This window comes from Nothobranchius furzeri, chromosome 6 (genome assembly GCF_043380555.1).
Source record: "Nothobranchius furzeri strain GRZ-AD chromosome 6, NfurGRZ-RIMD1, whole genome shotgun sequence".
NCBI lineage: Eukaryota > Metazoa > Chordata > Actinopteri > Cyprinodontiformes > Nothobranchiidae > Nothobranchius > Nothobranchius furzeri.
In genome coordinates this window covers 30,140,650-30,157,645 of record NC_091746.1, presented here as the reverse complement: position 1 = coordinate 30,157,645, position 16,996 = coordinate 30,140,650, and the positions used below count along the sequence as shown (strand labels likewise).

The 16,996-nt window shown below is 46.1% G+C and overlaps 1 protein-coding gene across 1 annotated transcript in view; it reads left to right on the top strand.

Annotated features, from left to right (window-relative positions):
* The window catches only part of LOC107394386 (sodium/potassium/calcium exchanger 3), a 32,724-nt gene extending 18,205 nt beyond the window's left edge, over nucleotides 1-14,519 (top strand). The window contains exons 4-17 of the mRNA XM_054743838.2: nucleotides 1,079-1,153; nucleotides 1,618-1,702; nucleotides 1,835-1,938; nucleotides 3,383-3,457; nucleotides 4,106-4,131; nucleotides 4,201-4,254; nucleotides 4,323-4,453; nucleotides 4,539-4,699; nucleotides 7,882-8,134; nucleotides 10,180-10,346; nucleotides 10,513-10,627; nucleotides 10,767-10,879; nucleotides 10,986-11,051; nucleotides 11,209-14,519. Of these exons, the coding sequence (XP_054599813.2) occupies nucleotides 1,079-1,153; nucleotides 1,618-1,702; nucleotides 1,835-1,938; nucleotides 3,383-3,457; nucleotides 4,106-4,131; nucleotides 4,201-4,254; nucleotides 4,323-4,453; nucleotides 4,539-4,699; nucleotides 7,882-8,134; nucleotides 10,180-10,346; nucleotides 10,513-10,627; nucleotides 10,767-10,879; nucleotides 10,986-11,051; nucleotides 11,209-11,361 (1,578 nt within the window). The 3' untranslated portion in view covers nucleotides 11,362-14,519. The remainder of the gene's footprint in view (nucleotides 1-1,078; nucleotides 1,154-1,617; nucleotides 1,703-1,834; nucleotides 1,939-3,382; nucleotides 3,458-4,105; nucleotides 4,132-4,200; nucleotides 4,255-4,322; nucleotides 4,454-4,538; nucleotides 4,700-7,881; nucleotides 8,135-10,179; nucleotides 10,347-10,512; nucleotides 10,628-10,766; nucleotides 10,880-10,985; nucleotides 11,052-11,208) is intronic.
* Nucleotides 14,520-16,996: the final 2,477 nt, after the last annotated feature.

The following is a 16,996-nucleotide window of genomic DNA, read 5'->3' as shown; positions in this document are numbered from 1 at the left end:
ATGACTGGAAGTGTCTTTGTTATAAAAAAATAATCAAAATAAAATCATTCATTTCAGTTAAAACGAAAGATTTTTTACTGGTTGATCAGTGAAATAAATTACATTTTTGCTGTGATTTTTGTGCACATGTGCCGAGCGTGCACACACTCACCTTTTTATTCTGACTCAGGCTCAGTAGAAACATGTTCATTAGAAAATCTCAGCTCATCAAACCGAGCGTTCGCGTCTCTGCTCCGCGTTGTCCAGGTAGTTCATGTTGTCACGTTGATTTGAATGTTTTTGTTCTTGCTGATCTTGCTCCTGGAAAGCACGTTGAATTGCTCCTGTGTGTGAAATATGCTGCATAAACAAAGCTGCCTTACCTTGTTAATTCTGGGATTTTAGATCCAGATGTTCCATCAGCTGGAATTTAAAAGCTAAAGATGCTTTCATTTTCATATTTAGTTTAATCTAAAGGGTTTAATCTGCTCTTACATGTTGTTTCCTTTCCTCAGCAGCATAAAACACTGAGAATAATTTAAGTGTTTTCTTCCTAAATATGCAGGAAAACAAACAAACTGGACGCTGTCCAGGTGCTCCTCACTTCCATGCAGCAAAGCTGCTGCTTCCTTTCTGAAGTGCAGATTAGGAGTTTTTAGGAGCTTCTCCCTGTTGCTGATGAATGGATGAATCCCTTCCTGCTCCTTTTGCGTTTTTGTCTCCGTGCTTTAACCTGCAGATCAACTCTGGATCAGTTAAACACAAAACAAATGCAGATCGAAAGTTTTAGTTTTAATGTTTTTATTTTCTTTTTCTTTTTTTGTTTCAGAAAAGAATTTAAAATGTTTTGTAAATTAAAATTATTTACAATAATAATAATAATAATAATAATAATAATAAGGGTTCTAACTAGTTAAACCCAAAGTTTAATGACTGTTTTAAACTGAAGATTCAACTGTTCTCCTGAATCCCATCATTCTTCTCTCTCTCTCTCTCTCTCTCTCTCTCTCTCTCTCTCTCTCTCTCTCTCTCTCTCTCTCTCTCTCTCTCTCTCTCTCTCTCTCTCTCTCTCTCTCTCTCTCTCTCTCTCTCTCCTCAGACCATCTACATGTTCTGCGCTCTCGCTCTGGTCTGTGATGATTACTTTGTCCCGTCTCTGGAGAAGATCTGTGAGGTATGAGTCCTTTATAATGTTTACATCTGAACTCTTCTGGTTCTGCTTCAGATGGAAAGTAAAATCCTTCTTGTGAATACTAGATCTGCAGCCAGAGGCTTAGAGAAGAACTAGATATATCTGCTTCTGTGCTTCTACATCTTCCTGTCAGCTGTTTCTATGCTTACTGAGTCAGAATTACTGAATTTTATGAGTTTTAAAGGCTTTTGTTGATAATAACAGGAAGTTTAAGAACAGAGTCTAATGTCCTCCTAGACCAGATTCTGGTCCAGATCCTGAATGATGGAGTTTTGTCATCAATGTTTGTGTTTGTCCTCCTGCCTCTGGAGGATGGACCAAAAGTTCTCAGCGGGATTAAGGTCTGGGGAGCTTCCTGGACCTGGACTCAACGTGCTGATGTTCTGTTCCTGATTCATGTAGTTCTGACTTTATCCTTCTGGCCTGGTGATCCACTTTGTTTTCAGCGTCTTCACCTGAGCGAGGACGTCGCTGGGGCAACCTTCATGGCAGCTGGCAGCTCAGCTCCAGAACTCTTCACCTCTGTCATTGGTACCGATCCACCAACACACACACACACACACACACACACACACACACACACACACACACACACACACACACGCACACACACACACACACACACACACACACCTCCTGATGACCATCTCTGCTCTCCCACAGGTGTGTTCGTCACCAAAGGTGATGTGGGCGTTGGCACCATCGTCGGCTCGGCTGTCTTCAACATCCTCTGCATCATCGGCGTGTGCGGCTTCTTCGCCGGGCAGGTATGGTATAATGAGACTCAGGCTGACCTTTGACCCCGTGCGTCCACCTTGTGATTCAATCAGACCTTTAAACACGAGGCCGTGAAAACACCAAACAAGTTTCAGTAAAAGCAGAAACAGTTCATCCAACACTTTAAAATGTGTAAAAATATTAAACTCAAATAAAAAAATTTTTTAACACAAATGAAGAAAAACACATTTGTTGTCCGACCTCAGGAAAATGTTGGATATCTTTACTTCAGGCTTTATTTCTTTCTTCACCCACGTGTGTTCATCAGGCAGCAACAGAACCAAGCCTGTAGACACCCTAGAAGTGGGTCCAGATTAAACCCTGCATTGGTCTCATGCTGCTCCAGCCCCGGTACCATCCAGATTCTGTTCCTGACGGATCCAGACCCAGAACTCGACTGTTTAGCGTGAGAAGGTCAGCTTTCATCACGTCTGACATCAGCTGAGTGCATTTCATCCAAACCTGGATGCAGGTGCAGACAGGAGCTCATGAAACGGATCTGAGATTCCAGAGGAAGAAGACGGAGCTCGAAGGGACAAAAGGAGACATCTCATCTTCATCCTCCTCTCAGCTTCCTCTCTGCCTTCCGCTGAAAGCAGAGCAGATAAACGGAAGCTTGGTTCTGCTGCCTTTAGCCTCTCAGCACACCTGTGACCTTTGACCCCGCCCTGATGGGTGGGAGTCTAAAGTCGCCAGACTCTGACCAGTTAGAGACACTGATGCCAGGTTTTCCATCTGGCCGGGTCACATGGGATGGAGAACATATTCCTGATCTCTGTGACCCGGTTCTCCGTAGGTTTTCACAAAAGCATTCCCCAGGACCAGCCCAGAACCCAGGTGGTTCTGTTTGGACTCCACATGGAACATATTTTCTGTATAAACTTCTTCAGAGGTGCGGGGAATGAAGGTCCTCTTGTTTTTGAAGTGCCAGTTGTCAGATCTGTCCTAAGACCAGTTCTAGCTGTTCTGTTTGGATCCAGTCAGGAAGGAACCGCAGCTGAACTCATCTTCGTTTATATAAATGCACCGTTGAACTATCCAGGTGTAGCTCCGCCTCCTTCCTGATGCCCGCTGGTGTTAGCGGTTCTGATGATGATTTTATTTCCACGTGTTCAAATTTTTCTAAAAGAAACTTCATTGTAAAATTTTAACTGTTTGTTTTTTCCATGTTGGGAATTTTTTCGGACAAAAACAAAACAAAAAAAGTTGTAAAAATTGGCATCGGCCCAGCTGACCTCTGACCTTCTGGCCTGATGTTCCTGATGATTCTGCAGGATCTGGATCAACTTTGGGCAGAGTTTTGGGTTTGATCTCTGGTCTCAACCTGAGCAGCTTTGTCCTGAGAGACGGTCCGTTTGGACCAGATCTGTGGAGGTAGAACCCGGCCTGCAGAACCTGTTCCTGATGCGGTTGTTTCTGTGTTTTTTGTTTCAGGCAGTGAAGCTGTCCCACTGGGCTCTCCTCAGAGATTCCGTGTTTTATACGTTTTCCATCACGGCGCTCATCGTGGTGAGAACCTCTTCCAAGCTGTGAAAAAGAGATTTGGAATCTCAAAATTAGAGATAAACCACATTTTTGCCACGGATATTTGCAGATTAAAGCAGTAAACTGATCAGCGAGCTCCAGTTTCACTTTTAATTTTGGACAAACTTTGTTCTTCATCCTTAAAGACATGCACATCATCAGTCTGTGCAGCGCAGCCAGATGCTAACGAGCGCTAATATCACCACCCTGCCGTCCATTGTGGGCGTTGATCGTAATATTTGTTTCATCAGAAACAGAAAAAATGTCAAACAGCAGAACCACAAAGAGCACCAGAGGCTGATTAAGGAGCGGGTTTCCAGCATGGTTAGTTGAGAGCTAAATCACCCGTTTTTGATGATTCCTAAGCACAAAGAACATTGGGACATGGTTAGAGTGGAAAACTGGAGGTGAAAGCTAGGACATGTTTGTTTGTGGCTGTCAGAAGCTCTGCAGAAAGCCAGGTTCACTGAAGAGGATTTAAATGAAGAACCTTTAACGCTGACATCATCCTAAAAGGTCCAACAGGAGGATCCCCTTAAACCAGTCAGACAGCTCTAATCGTCTCAAATCAGAAACAAGAACAAGTTCTTTTAATCTAAACTGTTTATTTTTCTCTTTCTCTCATCTGTTTAGTTCATCTACGATGAGAAGGTGTGCTGGTACGTATCATCCGCTCTCCTAACGGTGAAAGTCCTGGCATCAGTGACTGACTGGTCTGGTGTTTGCAGGTGGGAATCTCTGGTCCTGACCCTCATGTATGCTGTTTACATCCTCATCATGAAGTGAGTTTCTCTCTGCAGAAACCGGCCAGGAACTGATTCTCTGATGATGAAAAAGTGTTTCCTGTTAGGTTCAACGGCAGAGCCCACCGCTACTTCAGCCGCAGGAAGAAGAGCTCGGCGAACCTGGCCAACGGGCTGATGGGGAGCACAGACCTGGAGGACATCTCCTGTGATGCTACAGCAGTTCTTCTGAAGAAAGGTCTTGGAGTCACACACAGGTTTTGTGTTCATCGTTGTTCGGAGCAGACGCAGCACCCAGATTATGTCTTGTTGTTTGTTTGTAGCTAGCTACCACTGCACGCCATCGGTGCTGATGGTGGATGAGCTGCTGTCTGCATACCCCCACCAGCTGTCTTTCTCGGAGGCCGGGATGAGGATCATGATCACCAATCATTTCTCTCCCAGAACTCGCCTCACCATGGCGTCACGCATGCTCATCAACGAGGTGCGTCTCGCTGACCCTGACTAGTCTTCTTCTGTCTCTGTGGTCTCACCCAATCAGCTGTCTCCATTTTTGTCTTGTCTTCTGCATCCTCTACCCTCACACCAACTAACTTCATCCATAAAACTCCTTTTTGGTCTTCCTCTCAGCCTCCTGCCCAGTGGCTCCAACCTCATTCTTGATCCTTCCTCCTCATCTCCACAAAGAACCCCAGTTAGCCTAGAAATCTAGACAGACGGTCGCACAAGTAAAATTATTTTGTTCTGCAGGTCGTTCTATCTCCATAGGAGCCTCAGAAGAACCAGACACTTGTGTGTCTTCCCAGTCACAGAGCTTTACTGGTTTGGTGCATCAATCACAGAGCTTTACTGGTTTGGTGCATCAATCACAGAGCTTTACTGGTTTGGTGCATCAATCACAGAGCTTTACTGGTTTGGTGCATCAATCACAGAGCTTTACTGGTTTGGTGCATCGATCACGGAGCTTCACTGGTTTGGTGCATCAATCACAGAGCTTTACTGGTTTGGTGCATCAATCACAGAGCTTTACTGGTTTGGTGCATCAATCACAGAGCTTTACTGGTTTGGTGCATCAATCACAGAGCTTTACTGGTTTGGTGCATCGATCACGGAGCTTCACTGGTTTGGTGCATCAATCACAGAGCTTTACTGGTTTGGTGCATCGATCACGGAGCTTTACTGGTTTGGTGCATCGATCACGGAGCTTCACTGGTTTGGTGCATCAATCACAGAGCTTTACTGGTTTGGTGCATCAATCACAGAGCTTTACTGGTTTGGTGCATCAATCACAGAGCTTTACTGGTTTGGTGCATCAATCACAGAGCTTTACTGGTTTGGTGCATCGATCACGGAGCTTCACTGGTTTGGTGCATCAATCACAGAGCTTTACTGGTTTGGTGCATCAATCACAGAGCTTTACTGGTTTGGTGCATCAATCACAGAGCTTTACTGGTTTGGTGCATCAATCACAGAGCTTTACTGGTTTGGTGCATCGATCACAGAGCTTTACTGGTTTGGTGCATCAATCACAGAGCTTTACTGGTTTGGTGCATCGATCACAGAGCTTTACTGGTTTGGTGCATCGATCACAGAGCTTTACTGGTTTGGTGCATCGATCACAGAGCTTTACTATTTTGGTGCATCAATCACAGAGCTTTACTGGTTTGGTGCATCAATCACAGAGCTTTACTGGTTTGGTGCATCGATCACAGAGCTTTACTATTTTGGTGCATCAATCACAGAGCTTTACTGGTTTGGTGCATCAATCACAGAGCTTTACTGGTTTGGTGCATCAATCACAGAGCTTTACTGGTTTGGTGCATCAATCACAGAGCTTTACTGGTTTGGTGCATCAATCACAGAGCTTTACTGGTTTGGTGCATCAATCACAGAGCTTTACTGGTTTGGTGCATCAATCACAGAGCTTTACTGGTTTGGTGCATCGATCACAGAGCTTTACTGGTTTGGTGCATCAATCACAGAGCTTTACTGGTTTGGTGCATCAATCACAGAGCTTTACTGGTTTGGTGCATCGATCACAGAGCTTTACTGGTTTGGTGCATCGATCACAGAGCTTTACTGGTTTGGTGCATCGATCACAGAGCTTTACTGGTTTGGTGCATCAATCACAGAGCTTTATTGGTTTGGTGCATCAATCACAGAGCTTTACTGGTTTGGTGCATCAACCACAGAGCTTTACTGGTTTGGTGGACGGGTTGATGCGATGGAGCAGAATAGCTAAGATAGCGTTGACTTGTTTAAAACAGCTTTAGCATCAACTTTGAACTATTTAGACTTGTGCTTTTCTTTAAAGCATCTTTCTGGAAAGGTTCTCTTACAGCTATGGCTGACAAGCATTTCACACAGTCAGTCGATCTGTTTTGCAACTCTCTCTATGCAGGGTTGTGTCAGTCATCATTGCGTCGCCTACAGGTTGTGCAGAACAGCGCCGCCAGGTTCCTGACTGGGACCAGGAAACGGGACCACATCAGTCCGGTTCTGGCCTCCCTGCATTGGCTTCCGATTTGCTATCGCTCACAATTCAAACTCCTCGTCTTTGTTTATCATTTCTTCCAGGGTGGTGGTCCCCCCTATCTGGCCACTCTCCTGAACAGACATTCCCCATCACGCGCTCTGCGCTGCTCTGACCAAGGCCTGCTCGCTGTCCCTCGGTCTAGGTGTCGTACCCGTGGGGACCGGGCTTTCTCAGTCCTAGCACCGTTACTCTGGAACCAGTTGCCACCCTCAGTTAGGCTGTCCCCTTCTATGCCAGTCTTTAAGAGTTGCCTAAAAACACACCTCCTCCGCTTGGCGTTTCCTGAACATGTTTGATTTTGGCCCTCTATTATGTTGAATTTATTTCACAGTTTTCATTGGTTCACTCAATCCAAATGTGTTTCACACATTTGTCCTGTACCAGAATGTTTCATCTATCTTGTAATTTCTATTTTGTAATTGTATTTTGTAATTTGAATTGCTTTTATTTTTGATTTATTCAATATATTTACCTTCTACTGTACCATGTTCAGCGCTTTGGGCTTCCTGACAGGGTTGCGGAAGGCGCTTTATAAATAAAGCTTTGATTGATTGATTGATTGATTGTTTTTTTAAGATGGCGACTTCACGTTTCTTGTTTATGATTGTGCTTCTGTAGCCGACAGAGTTAAAGCACGTTGTTTTACAAGTATTATTCTCATTTCATGTTGTGGTTTCATATATTTATATTTTAAAGACTTACTTGTTCATGAAAAGTTTATCAATTCAGCCGAGGTACGGCTTTTAAGCGGTAGTCTAACGCTATTGGTTAGTTCTGGTCGGCGCTCAGTTTCCTATTGCACGGAGCTCAGCAGGCAGGGGGCGTGCTTAGCAAAAAAATAAATAAATAAGACGTATTGCCTACATTTTATCACAGTACATGCTGAGATAATCGCTTTTACGGATTTCTGAAAGGGGAAAACTCCGGAAAGCTACTTCAAGTCAAGAGCACACAGAGTTACTTAAGTACTTTATTTAGAAAAGGGATGTATTTGCGCCTCCACTGTGTACATAAACTGAGGTGGGATGGAGGTGGTTGCTCTGTAGCATCTGATTAAACATTAAACGTAAAAATTCTGCATGAGTAGAAACAGATTTTCCAGAGAAAACTAAATCTTTTTTGTGTTCCAGAGACAACGGCTGATCAACACCACCGAGACTCGAATCAACTGCATCACAAATGGCGACTCCGACTCTGTGGTCTGGGTTCAGGGGAGGCGGGGCTTAGATAACAGTAGGGGCGGGGCTGACCTAGGTCTCAACGGTCTGTGCAGACTTCAGAGGCTGGAGTCCGGAAATGAGATGGAGAACGAGGATGAGAATGACATGGAAGGAGACGGAGAAGAGGAAAGTTCTGGGCCGGTGGTGCCTTTTAAAATTCCAGGTGTGACTGAGACCTGAGTCATAATCCCCCCCCCCCCCCCCCGAGACACTCCTAGACCTGCTGTATTATTCACACTCACTCTGTGATCCTCTTAGACCCGATTACTTTTTTCGACAGGTTGATCATGACATGTTTATGTATTTAGCAGACGCTTTTGTCCAAAGCGACTTACAAGTGATAATTGGCATGTTGCCCTTGAGGCTAACAACAACAATAACAACAACAACTTGACATCAGTCATGGAGAGGAGGGAACAAGGAGTGGACAGTAGAGGGGGGGTGGTTGCAGGGAGGGTGCTAGTTTAGAAGATGCTCTCTGAAGAGCAGGGTCTTCAGGAGTTTCTTGAAAATTGAAAAGGAAGCCCCTGTTCTGGTAGTGCTTGGTAGGTCATTCCACATTTGTGGAACGATGCATGAGAAGAGTCTGGATTGTCCTGAGCGTGGTGTAGGCACTGCTAGCCGACAATCCTGTGATGACCGGAGCGGCCGGGCCGAGACGTAAGCCTTTGCAAGAGGATTCAGGTGGATGGGAGCTGTACCGTCTCGGACTTTGTATGCTAGTGTTAGCAATTTGAATTTGATGCGTGCTGCTAGCGGTAGCCAGTGGAGCTCAATGAACAGAGGGGTGACGTGTGCTCTTTTAGGCTGATTGAAGACCAGACGCGCCGCTGCGTTCTGGACCATTTGAAGAGGTCTCACAGTACAGCCTGGAAGACCAGTTAGAAGAGCATTGCAGTAGTCGAGGCGGGAGATGACAGTAGATTGCACCAGGAGCTGGGTGGCATGTTGTGTTAGGTATGGTCTGATCTTTCGTATGTTATACAGCACAAAGCGGCATGAATGAGCAACAGAGGCAACATGATCTTTGAAGGTCAGGTGTTCATCAATCACAACACCCAGATTTCGAACTGCCTTTGAAGGAGCCAGAGATAGGAAGTCATTTTGGATTGAGATATTGTGCTGTATGGATGGTTTTGCTGGGATGACAAGTAGTTCAGTTTTAGAGAGGTTGAGTTGGAGATGGTGGGATTTCATCCATTTTGATATGTCAGAGAGACAGTTTGATATTCGTGCAGAGACAGTGTGGTCGTCCGGTGGAAATGACAGATAGAGCTGGGTGTCGTCTGCATAGCAGTGGTAGGAGAAGCCATGTGATCGAATGATCTCACCCAGTGAGGTGGTGTATATGGCAAAGAGAAGAGGTCCTAGTACAGAGCCCTGGGGGACTCCTGTGGCAAGATGGTGCACGGTAGAGGATTGTCCAAGCCAAGATACACTGAATGATCGTCCTGTGAGGTACGATTCAAACCAGGCGTGTGCTTTCTCTGTGATGCCCATGCTAGAGAGTGCGGACAAAAGGAAGCCATGGTTGACAGTGTCGCATGCTGCCGATAAGTCGAGCAGGATAAGCATCCTCAGTGATGGATAACATCCTTTTATCTCAACTCAAACACCATGTAGGAATCAGAGGAAGTGCCTTTCTGTGGTCTAAATCCTAGCAAAATGAACCTTCTCTGTTTAGATAGATCAGTGTTCCTGATCAGCACCTCTGGCATGTGGAGTTCCACAGAGCTCCATGTTGGGCCCTCTCCTGTTTTCATTTGTACATGCTGACATTAGGATCCATCGTAAAAAGATAATAAGTTCCAGTGCTTTGCTGATGATATCCAGATTTTATTTTCTATAACATTTAAAACCAACAACTCCTTGAAACTGCTGCTGGATCGTTTAAAAGACATAAAGACCTGGTTGAACTCAGACTTCCAACGTCTTAATGAGAATAAAACAGAAGTTATCCTTTTTGATAGGAAAGCAGTAGCAGATCCTGACACTCGCACCTCTCGCACCGTTCAGTCAAGCAGAGGTGACCACGCCCCTATCTTCTGGAACAACCTACCTCTCCATATCAGATCCACACAAGTCTTTTCAAAAATCTCTTTAAGAACCACTTGTACTCTAACTTTTGTTCGATGGGTGTCTTGACAGCTTGCATCCTTGTTCTCTCATGGCATTGCTGTGACTGACTCCTCCCTCTCCTCCCTCCAGTCGGCATCTGTAACAAGCTGAAGTGGCTGGTCATGTGGCCCTTGTCCCTGCTCCTTTTCTTCACCATTCCCAACTGTGCCGAGAAACGCTGGGAACGCTGGTTCATGGTCACCTTCTTCACCGCCACCATCTGGATCGCTGGGCTCTCCTACATCATGGTCTGGATGGTGAGTCCAGACACAACTCGCCAAAATAAAACATGTAGATAACAAATTAAGACTGAGTCATTAAGACCTAAAAATAACAATAAGATTTTAATTAATTTGATTGTTTAAATCAACTCAGTTCAGTGTCAGAAGAGGTCTGTAACAGGAAGTGTCTGTACGGTTTCAGGTGACAGTTATCGGTTTCACTCTCGGCATTCCGGACGTCATCATGGGCATCACCTTCCTGGCAGCGGGCACCAGCGTCCCAGACTGCATGGCCAGCGTTATTGTGGCACGGCAGGGTATACAAACCCACACACACACACACACACACACACACACACACACACACACACACACACACACACACACACACACACACACACACACACTTTTCTGTCTGGCGGACACGTCTCCTCACCGTCCGTGTCCTCCCCTCAGGTCTAGGAGACATGGCCATCTCCAACTCCATCGGCAGTAACGTGTTTGACATCCTGGTGGGTCTGGGCCTGCCGTGGCTGCTGCAAACCCTCTGCATTGACTACGGCTCCATGGTGAGCCCTCCTCTGCTCTGCCAGAGGAGCTTCTTCTGGTCTCGTCCCAGAATAGACCAGAGAGATTGTAAAGCATGTCCTTGTTTGTCCCTTTCTGTTTCCCAAGGTCCATCTCAACAGCCGAGGCCTCATTTTCTCAGTGGGACTCTTGCTGGCCTCGGTGTTCTTTACAGTAAGATCCAGATTCCCAAATGTTCCTAAGTTTTTATTTGACTCCAGACCATCTAAACTGTTCCTGTTTTCTTGCCACCTCCTCTTAGCTTTAGTTTCTGAACTATCCTTCGGGATAACTTGTCTCTGACTGCGTTCATGTTCTGTTCCATCTCCAGGTTCTGGGAGTCCACCTGAACAACTGGACCCTGGACCACCGACTGGGCCTGGCCTGCCTCTTCATGTACGCCGTCTTTCTCTGCTTCTCCATCCTCATCGAGTTTAACGTCTTCATCTTCGTCAACCTCCCGACGTGCCGAGACATCCATTGACCACCCTCCTCCTCCCTCCACTCCTCCTCGTCATCCTCAGGCTCATGGAGGAACCTTGTCCTGGCTTCCAGTTAGCGGCACCTTGGAAACAAGTCCTTCCTTTTCTTTGTTTAAGGAGCTCGGCTCTAATCAATGAATCTTTGGTGCAATAAAGGTGAGAGAGGACGCTGATGGTTTGGGTCGCTTTAGGAACGGACCAGAGGCTCAACCAGGAAGTGGAAGCAGCAGAACTTCCTGCCAGGCACGACCCTGGGGATTTTTCCTGCCCCGTAAGTTAGGCGACCGTTGGAGATGAAGCTGCAGAGGGAACAGCTGCATCGTTTGTTTGGATAGAAACACTTTCAGGTTTTTATTAACAGCTTTTGTTGTCTGTGAGGATTCTTTAGGTGTTCTTTAGCTGATAAACGGAAACGTTTCTGCATGCTGCACTCGCCACAGCGCTCGCTTTGCACTGACGCACTCACTCACACACACACACACACACACTAGATATTTACCTTTTACGATAAAATCAGCGCTGCTCAAATGATTCGGATCACCTTTTCTTGTTTCCTTGGAAACTCACATGAAATTAGCCTGCATGAGAACCATAGCACACCAACAGAAAACGCAGACACAGAGACAGAAATTACAAGTTCTGTAGACATTATGAAACCTTCGCTGTCATGAAAACCAAAAACCACCTTTATCAGCATTTCCAGCTGGCTTTAGCCTTCAGGTTCAAGCTAATAAACTTCCGATGCTTCAGATAATAAACAAACTCAAAGTAGTTCTACTGCTGCAGCAGAACAACACTAAAGGTTCTGAATTCAGGCTCCGGGATCGTGGGACAAACGATAATAGTTATTGGGTGAGTTTTAGCTTAGCTCCCGTTCCTGTGCTGATATGTTAATACACCACAGGTGCATGAGAGGGGACCGAGCCTGGGCTAATTAGCTTTAGCAGATGTTCCTAGTAGAGGTTTTAATTTCCTGATGTGAGTTTTGCATTAATCAGACATAATCGTTTAAATAATAGTTGTATTCTCATGATCAGGGTTCTTGGAAATAAATCGGTATCAGCAGAACTGGTATCGGCCCTCAAAACCAGAATCAGTGTGTCTAAAAAGGTTAAAGAGCAAGTCACCCCCTACCACAGCAGGGGCGGATTTAGGACTGAAGAAGATCCGGGGCTTAACACACACACGCGCGCGCACGTGACACGCACTAGTCAACATCATATATATTTGTCTTGTACCACATAGATTTTAACCTGAAGCTACATATTCAGCATATTCAGGGCAGAGTATTGTTCCTGTTAGTGTTTAGTGTGAGATGATAGTAAATATTCCCGCTCTTTCTCCAACAACTTTACCTGATAAGCTAACTTTAGGCAAACCAGCAGCTCAACAAATATTTTCTAATAAGACTCACAAACCTGAGTCAGCACCAGTCTCATCTAAGCTGGGGTTATGTCGCCGTACTTTTGGTCTAAAAAACGTCCTTATGTCCATCTTCACTCATGCGTTTCAGGCAGAGAGTGTAGAAGAAGCCGGCTGCTGAAGGGCTTCTTCAGTGGTGGAGGCTCAGGCAGGCTGTATACAAACTACTGCCAGCTGCTCCCTCTCTGTTGGACTTTGGTACTGCATGTTACTTCCACGTTTCAGATCCGGGGCTTTTCATAAAACATTCGGGGCTTCAGCCCAAGTAGCCGGGCCTAACGCCGCCCCTGTACCAGAGTATTACTCCACTCCCACTTCCTGTTTGAAAAATGCAACAAATGCTGTTGTCTAGCAGACTGAGGGGGCGGAGCTGCTAACAAATATACACACACAGGTTCACAATGACATTGTGACATCATACGGTACCAGCTAACGTTCTAGGGTACCTCTTAGCCAATAGCGATGGCAGATTTAAATTCAAATGCAGTGCAGAGTTTTTACCTGACAACGGCACAACACTGACAGTTTTAGGCAGAAAATTTTAATTTTAACTAAAATGCACTAAAGTGCAAAACTATTGACGACACGTGTCTGCAGCACGATTAGACACGCATTTATATAGTTTATCAGAAAAATAAAGTTGATTTGGGGGTGACTTGCTCTTTAAGCAGCCAAAGAGCGAAGAACTGCTGAAAAACGGCTTCCAATCTAAAACATGTCTGTAATAATCAGCTGATTAATGGGAGATTTTGTTGTGAAATTGATCAAATTCATCAATTTCCTTTGGAAGCAAAGAAGTTTGATCTCAAACTTTGGGGCAATGAGTAGATAAGATGAGAACCGACCCGATCCGATATCCAGCACTGTCACTTTACGGAGTGTAGAGATTTATTCCTGTGATGTTTCTGCAGCAGAGTCGGAGAAGAGTCGCTGCTGCAGGCGAAGCTCCTGTCCTCGCCGCGGTTTGGCTTTAGCCTCAGAAAATGTTGTTCTGTTGTGAAACCAAAAGTATTTTTAGAATAACAGTCGTAGGTTTGGATTAAGTGTGTTTAAGAGAGGAAGTAAAAATCAGCTGTTTCAGGAACGGCGTGATCATGATTTATTTATGAATGAACACGTTCAAAGATCACGTCTGAACCCGACTCGCAGCAGCACATCTGGGACTGACTTGTTTGTTAGGACTTCATCGTTTACTGGTTTTGTTTGTTTTAGAACAGAAAATCTTAGCTAAGAGATGAAATGTGGCCGTGAGGAGCTCCATCCTCCCAGCAGCCTCTGAGTCTGTTTCAGCATGACTAAACTAAACCTTTATTTTTATTTATTTTATTTTATAGTGAAATAATTTAAGTGCTGCTCTTCAGTCAGCCACCAGAGGGTGCTGTTGGGCGGAATCTGTTATTTTACACAGATTAAAACTGGACTGGGTTTATTTTAAGATAAATAGAGACACCTACTGGTTGTTTGCATGCCTCTGTCATTATTCTGAATATTTTGTGTAATTTTTAAAGCTTTTCTCGATTAAGAAGGCACTGACTGCTCTGCATTCACTACACACATCAGGAGGAATCTGGCTCCTGATGAGTGGTTTTATTTGAGAGAAATCAGATTTATGTAGAGATTAGGGGTCAGCCGATAGTTCTTGTTGTTTGAAATGTTTATTTGTGTTGCTGAAGGACCTCTGAAAGGAACCAGGAAGAGATTAAACTGGTTTTCTTGCAATAAACTAATTTACATACAGGCTTTGTTCCCAGTTAATGACTCTGTAAAACAATAACAGGTCAGAGATAGATTATTGGATTAACACAGGAAACTGGTTTCAGAATGTTGTGAATCATCTGTGAACTTAAACATCTTCACAGAACAACGTGTCATCATCACTAGTCTTCTGTGGCTTTAGACTTGTCTCCTCAGGTGTCTCCACAGCCAATCAGCTGTCTCCATTTAGTCGTTTCTTCTGCTTCCTCCACACTCGCACTAACTGGCAGCTGTGATGATTATGGCTTACATTTTATAAAAACCCAGATTATCAGACAATAAAGGATTAAATATTCCAGACTCACTATCTAAACAGCTGGGTGGATGGATGAATTTTTACACCATTATCTAATGTTTCCTGTTCCACCTGTGGCTCATCGTGGTCTTTGGAGACCCCAACATCATCTGTCATTCCTACAGCACTCCTCACTGCTGTCTCACTCCTCACTGATGTCTCACTGCTCACTGCTGTCTCACACCTCACTGCTGTCTCACTCCTCACTGCTGTCTCACTCCTCACTGCTGTCTCACCGCTCACTGCTGTCTCACCGCTCACTGCTGTCTCACACCTCACTGCTGTCTCACACCGCACTGCTGTCTCACTGCTGTCTCACTCCTCGCTGCTGTCTCACTGCTGTCTCACCACTCACTGCTGTCTCACTCCTCACTGCTGTCTCACACCTCACTGCTGTCTCACCGCTCACTGCTGTCTCACTCCTTACTGCTGTCTCACTGCTGTCTCACCACTCAATGCTGTCTCACACCTCACTGCTGTCTCACTCCTCACTGCTGTCTCACTCCTCACCGCTGTCTCACACCTCACTGCTGTCTCACTACTCACTGCTGTCTCACTGCTGTCTCACCACTCACTGCTGTCTCACTCCTCACTGCTGTCTCACACCTCACTGCTGTCTCACCGCTCACTGCTGTCTCACTCCTTACTGCTGTCTCACCGCTCACTGCTGTCTCACTGCTGTCTCACACCTCACTGCTGTCTCACCGCTGTCTCACCACTCACTGCTGTCTCACTCCTCACTGCTGTCTCACACCTCACTGCTGTCTCACCGCTCACTGCTGTCTCACTCCTTACTGCTGTCTCACCGCTCACTGCTGTCTCACTGCTGTCTCACACCTCACTGCTGTCTCACCGCTGTCTCACTCCTCGCTGCTGTCTCACTGCTGTCTCACCACTCACTGCTGTCTCACTCCTCACTGCTGTCTCACACCTCACTGCTGTCTCACCGCTCACTGCTGTCTCACTCCTTACTGCTGTCTCACCGCTCACTGCTGTCTCACTGCTGTCTCACACCTCACTGCTGTCTCACCGCTGTCTCACACCTCAATGCTGTCTCACTCCTCACTGCTGTCTCACTCCTTACTGCTGTCTCACACCTCACTGCTGTCTCACTCCTCACTGCTGTCTCACACCTCACTGCTGTCTCACTCCTTACTGCTGTCTCACTGCTGTCTCACACCTCACCGCTGTCTCACACCTCACTGCTGTCTCACACCTCACCGCAGTCTCACACCTCACTGCTGTCTCACACCTCACCGCAGTCTTACCACTTACTGCTGTCTCACACCTCACTACTGTCTCACCGCTCACTGCTGTCTCACCGCTGTCTCACTCCTCACTGCTGTCTCACTGCTCACTGCTGTCTCACTACTTACTGCTGTCTCACACCTCACTGCTTTCTCACACCTCACTGCTGTCTCACTCCTCACTGCTGTCTCACACCTCACCGCTGTCTCACTCCTCACTGCTGTCTCACCGCTCACTGCTGTCTCACTACTTACTGCTGTCTCAACGCTCACTGCTGTCTCACTACTTACTGCTGTCTCACACCTCACTCCTCACTGCTGTCTCACCGCTCACTGCTGTCTCACTACTTACTGCTGTCTCACCGTTCACTGCTGTCTCACTACTTACTGCTGTCTCAACGCTCACTGCTGTCTCACTACTTACTGCTGTCTCACCGCTCACTGCTGTCTCACTACTTACTGCTGTCTCAACGCTCACTGCTGTCTCACTACTTACTGCTGTCTCACACCTCACTCCTCACTGCTGTCCTACCGCTCACTGCTGTCTCACTACTTACCGCTGTCTCACTCCTCACTGCTGTCTCACCGCTCACTGCTGTCTCACTACTTACTGCTGTCTCACCGCTCACTGCTGTCTCACTACTTACTGCTGTCTCACCGCTCACTGCTGTCTCACACCTCACCGCAGTCTCACTACTTACTGCTGTCTCACGCCTCACTGCTGTCTCACGCCTCACTGCTGTCTCACTCCTCACTGCTGTCTCACTCCTCACTACTGTCTCACCGCTGTCTCACTCCTCACTGCTGTCTCACTGCTCACTGCTGTCTCACTACTTACTGCTGTCTCACACCTCACTGCTGTCTCACACCTCACTGCTGTCTCACTACTTACTGCTGTCTCACACCTCACTGCTGTCT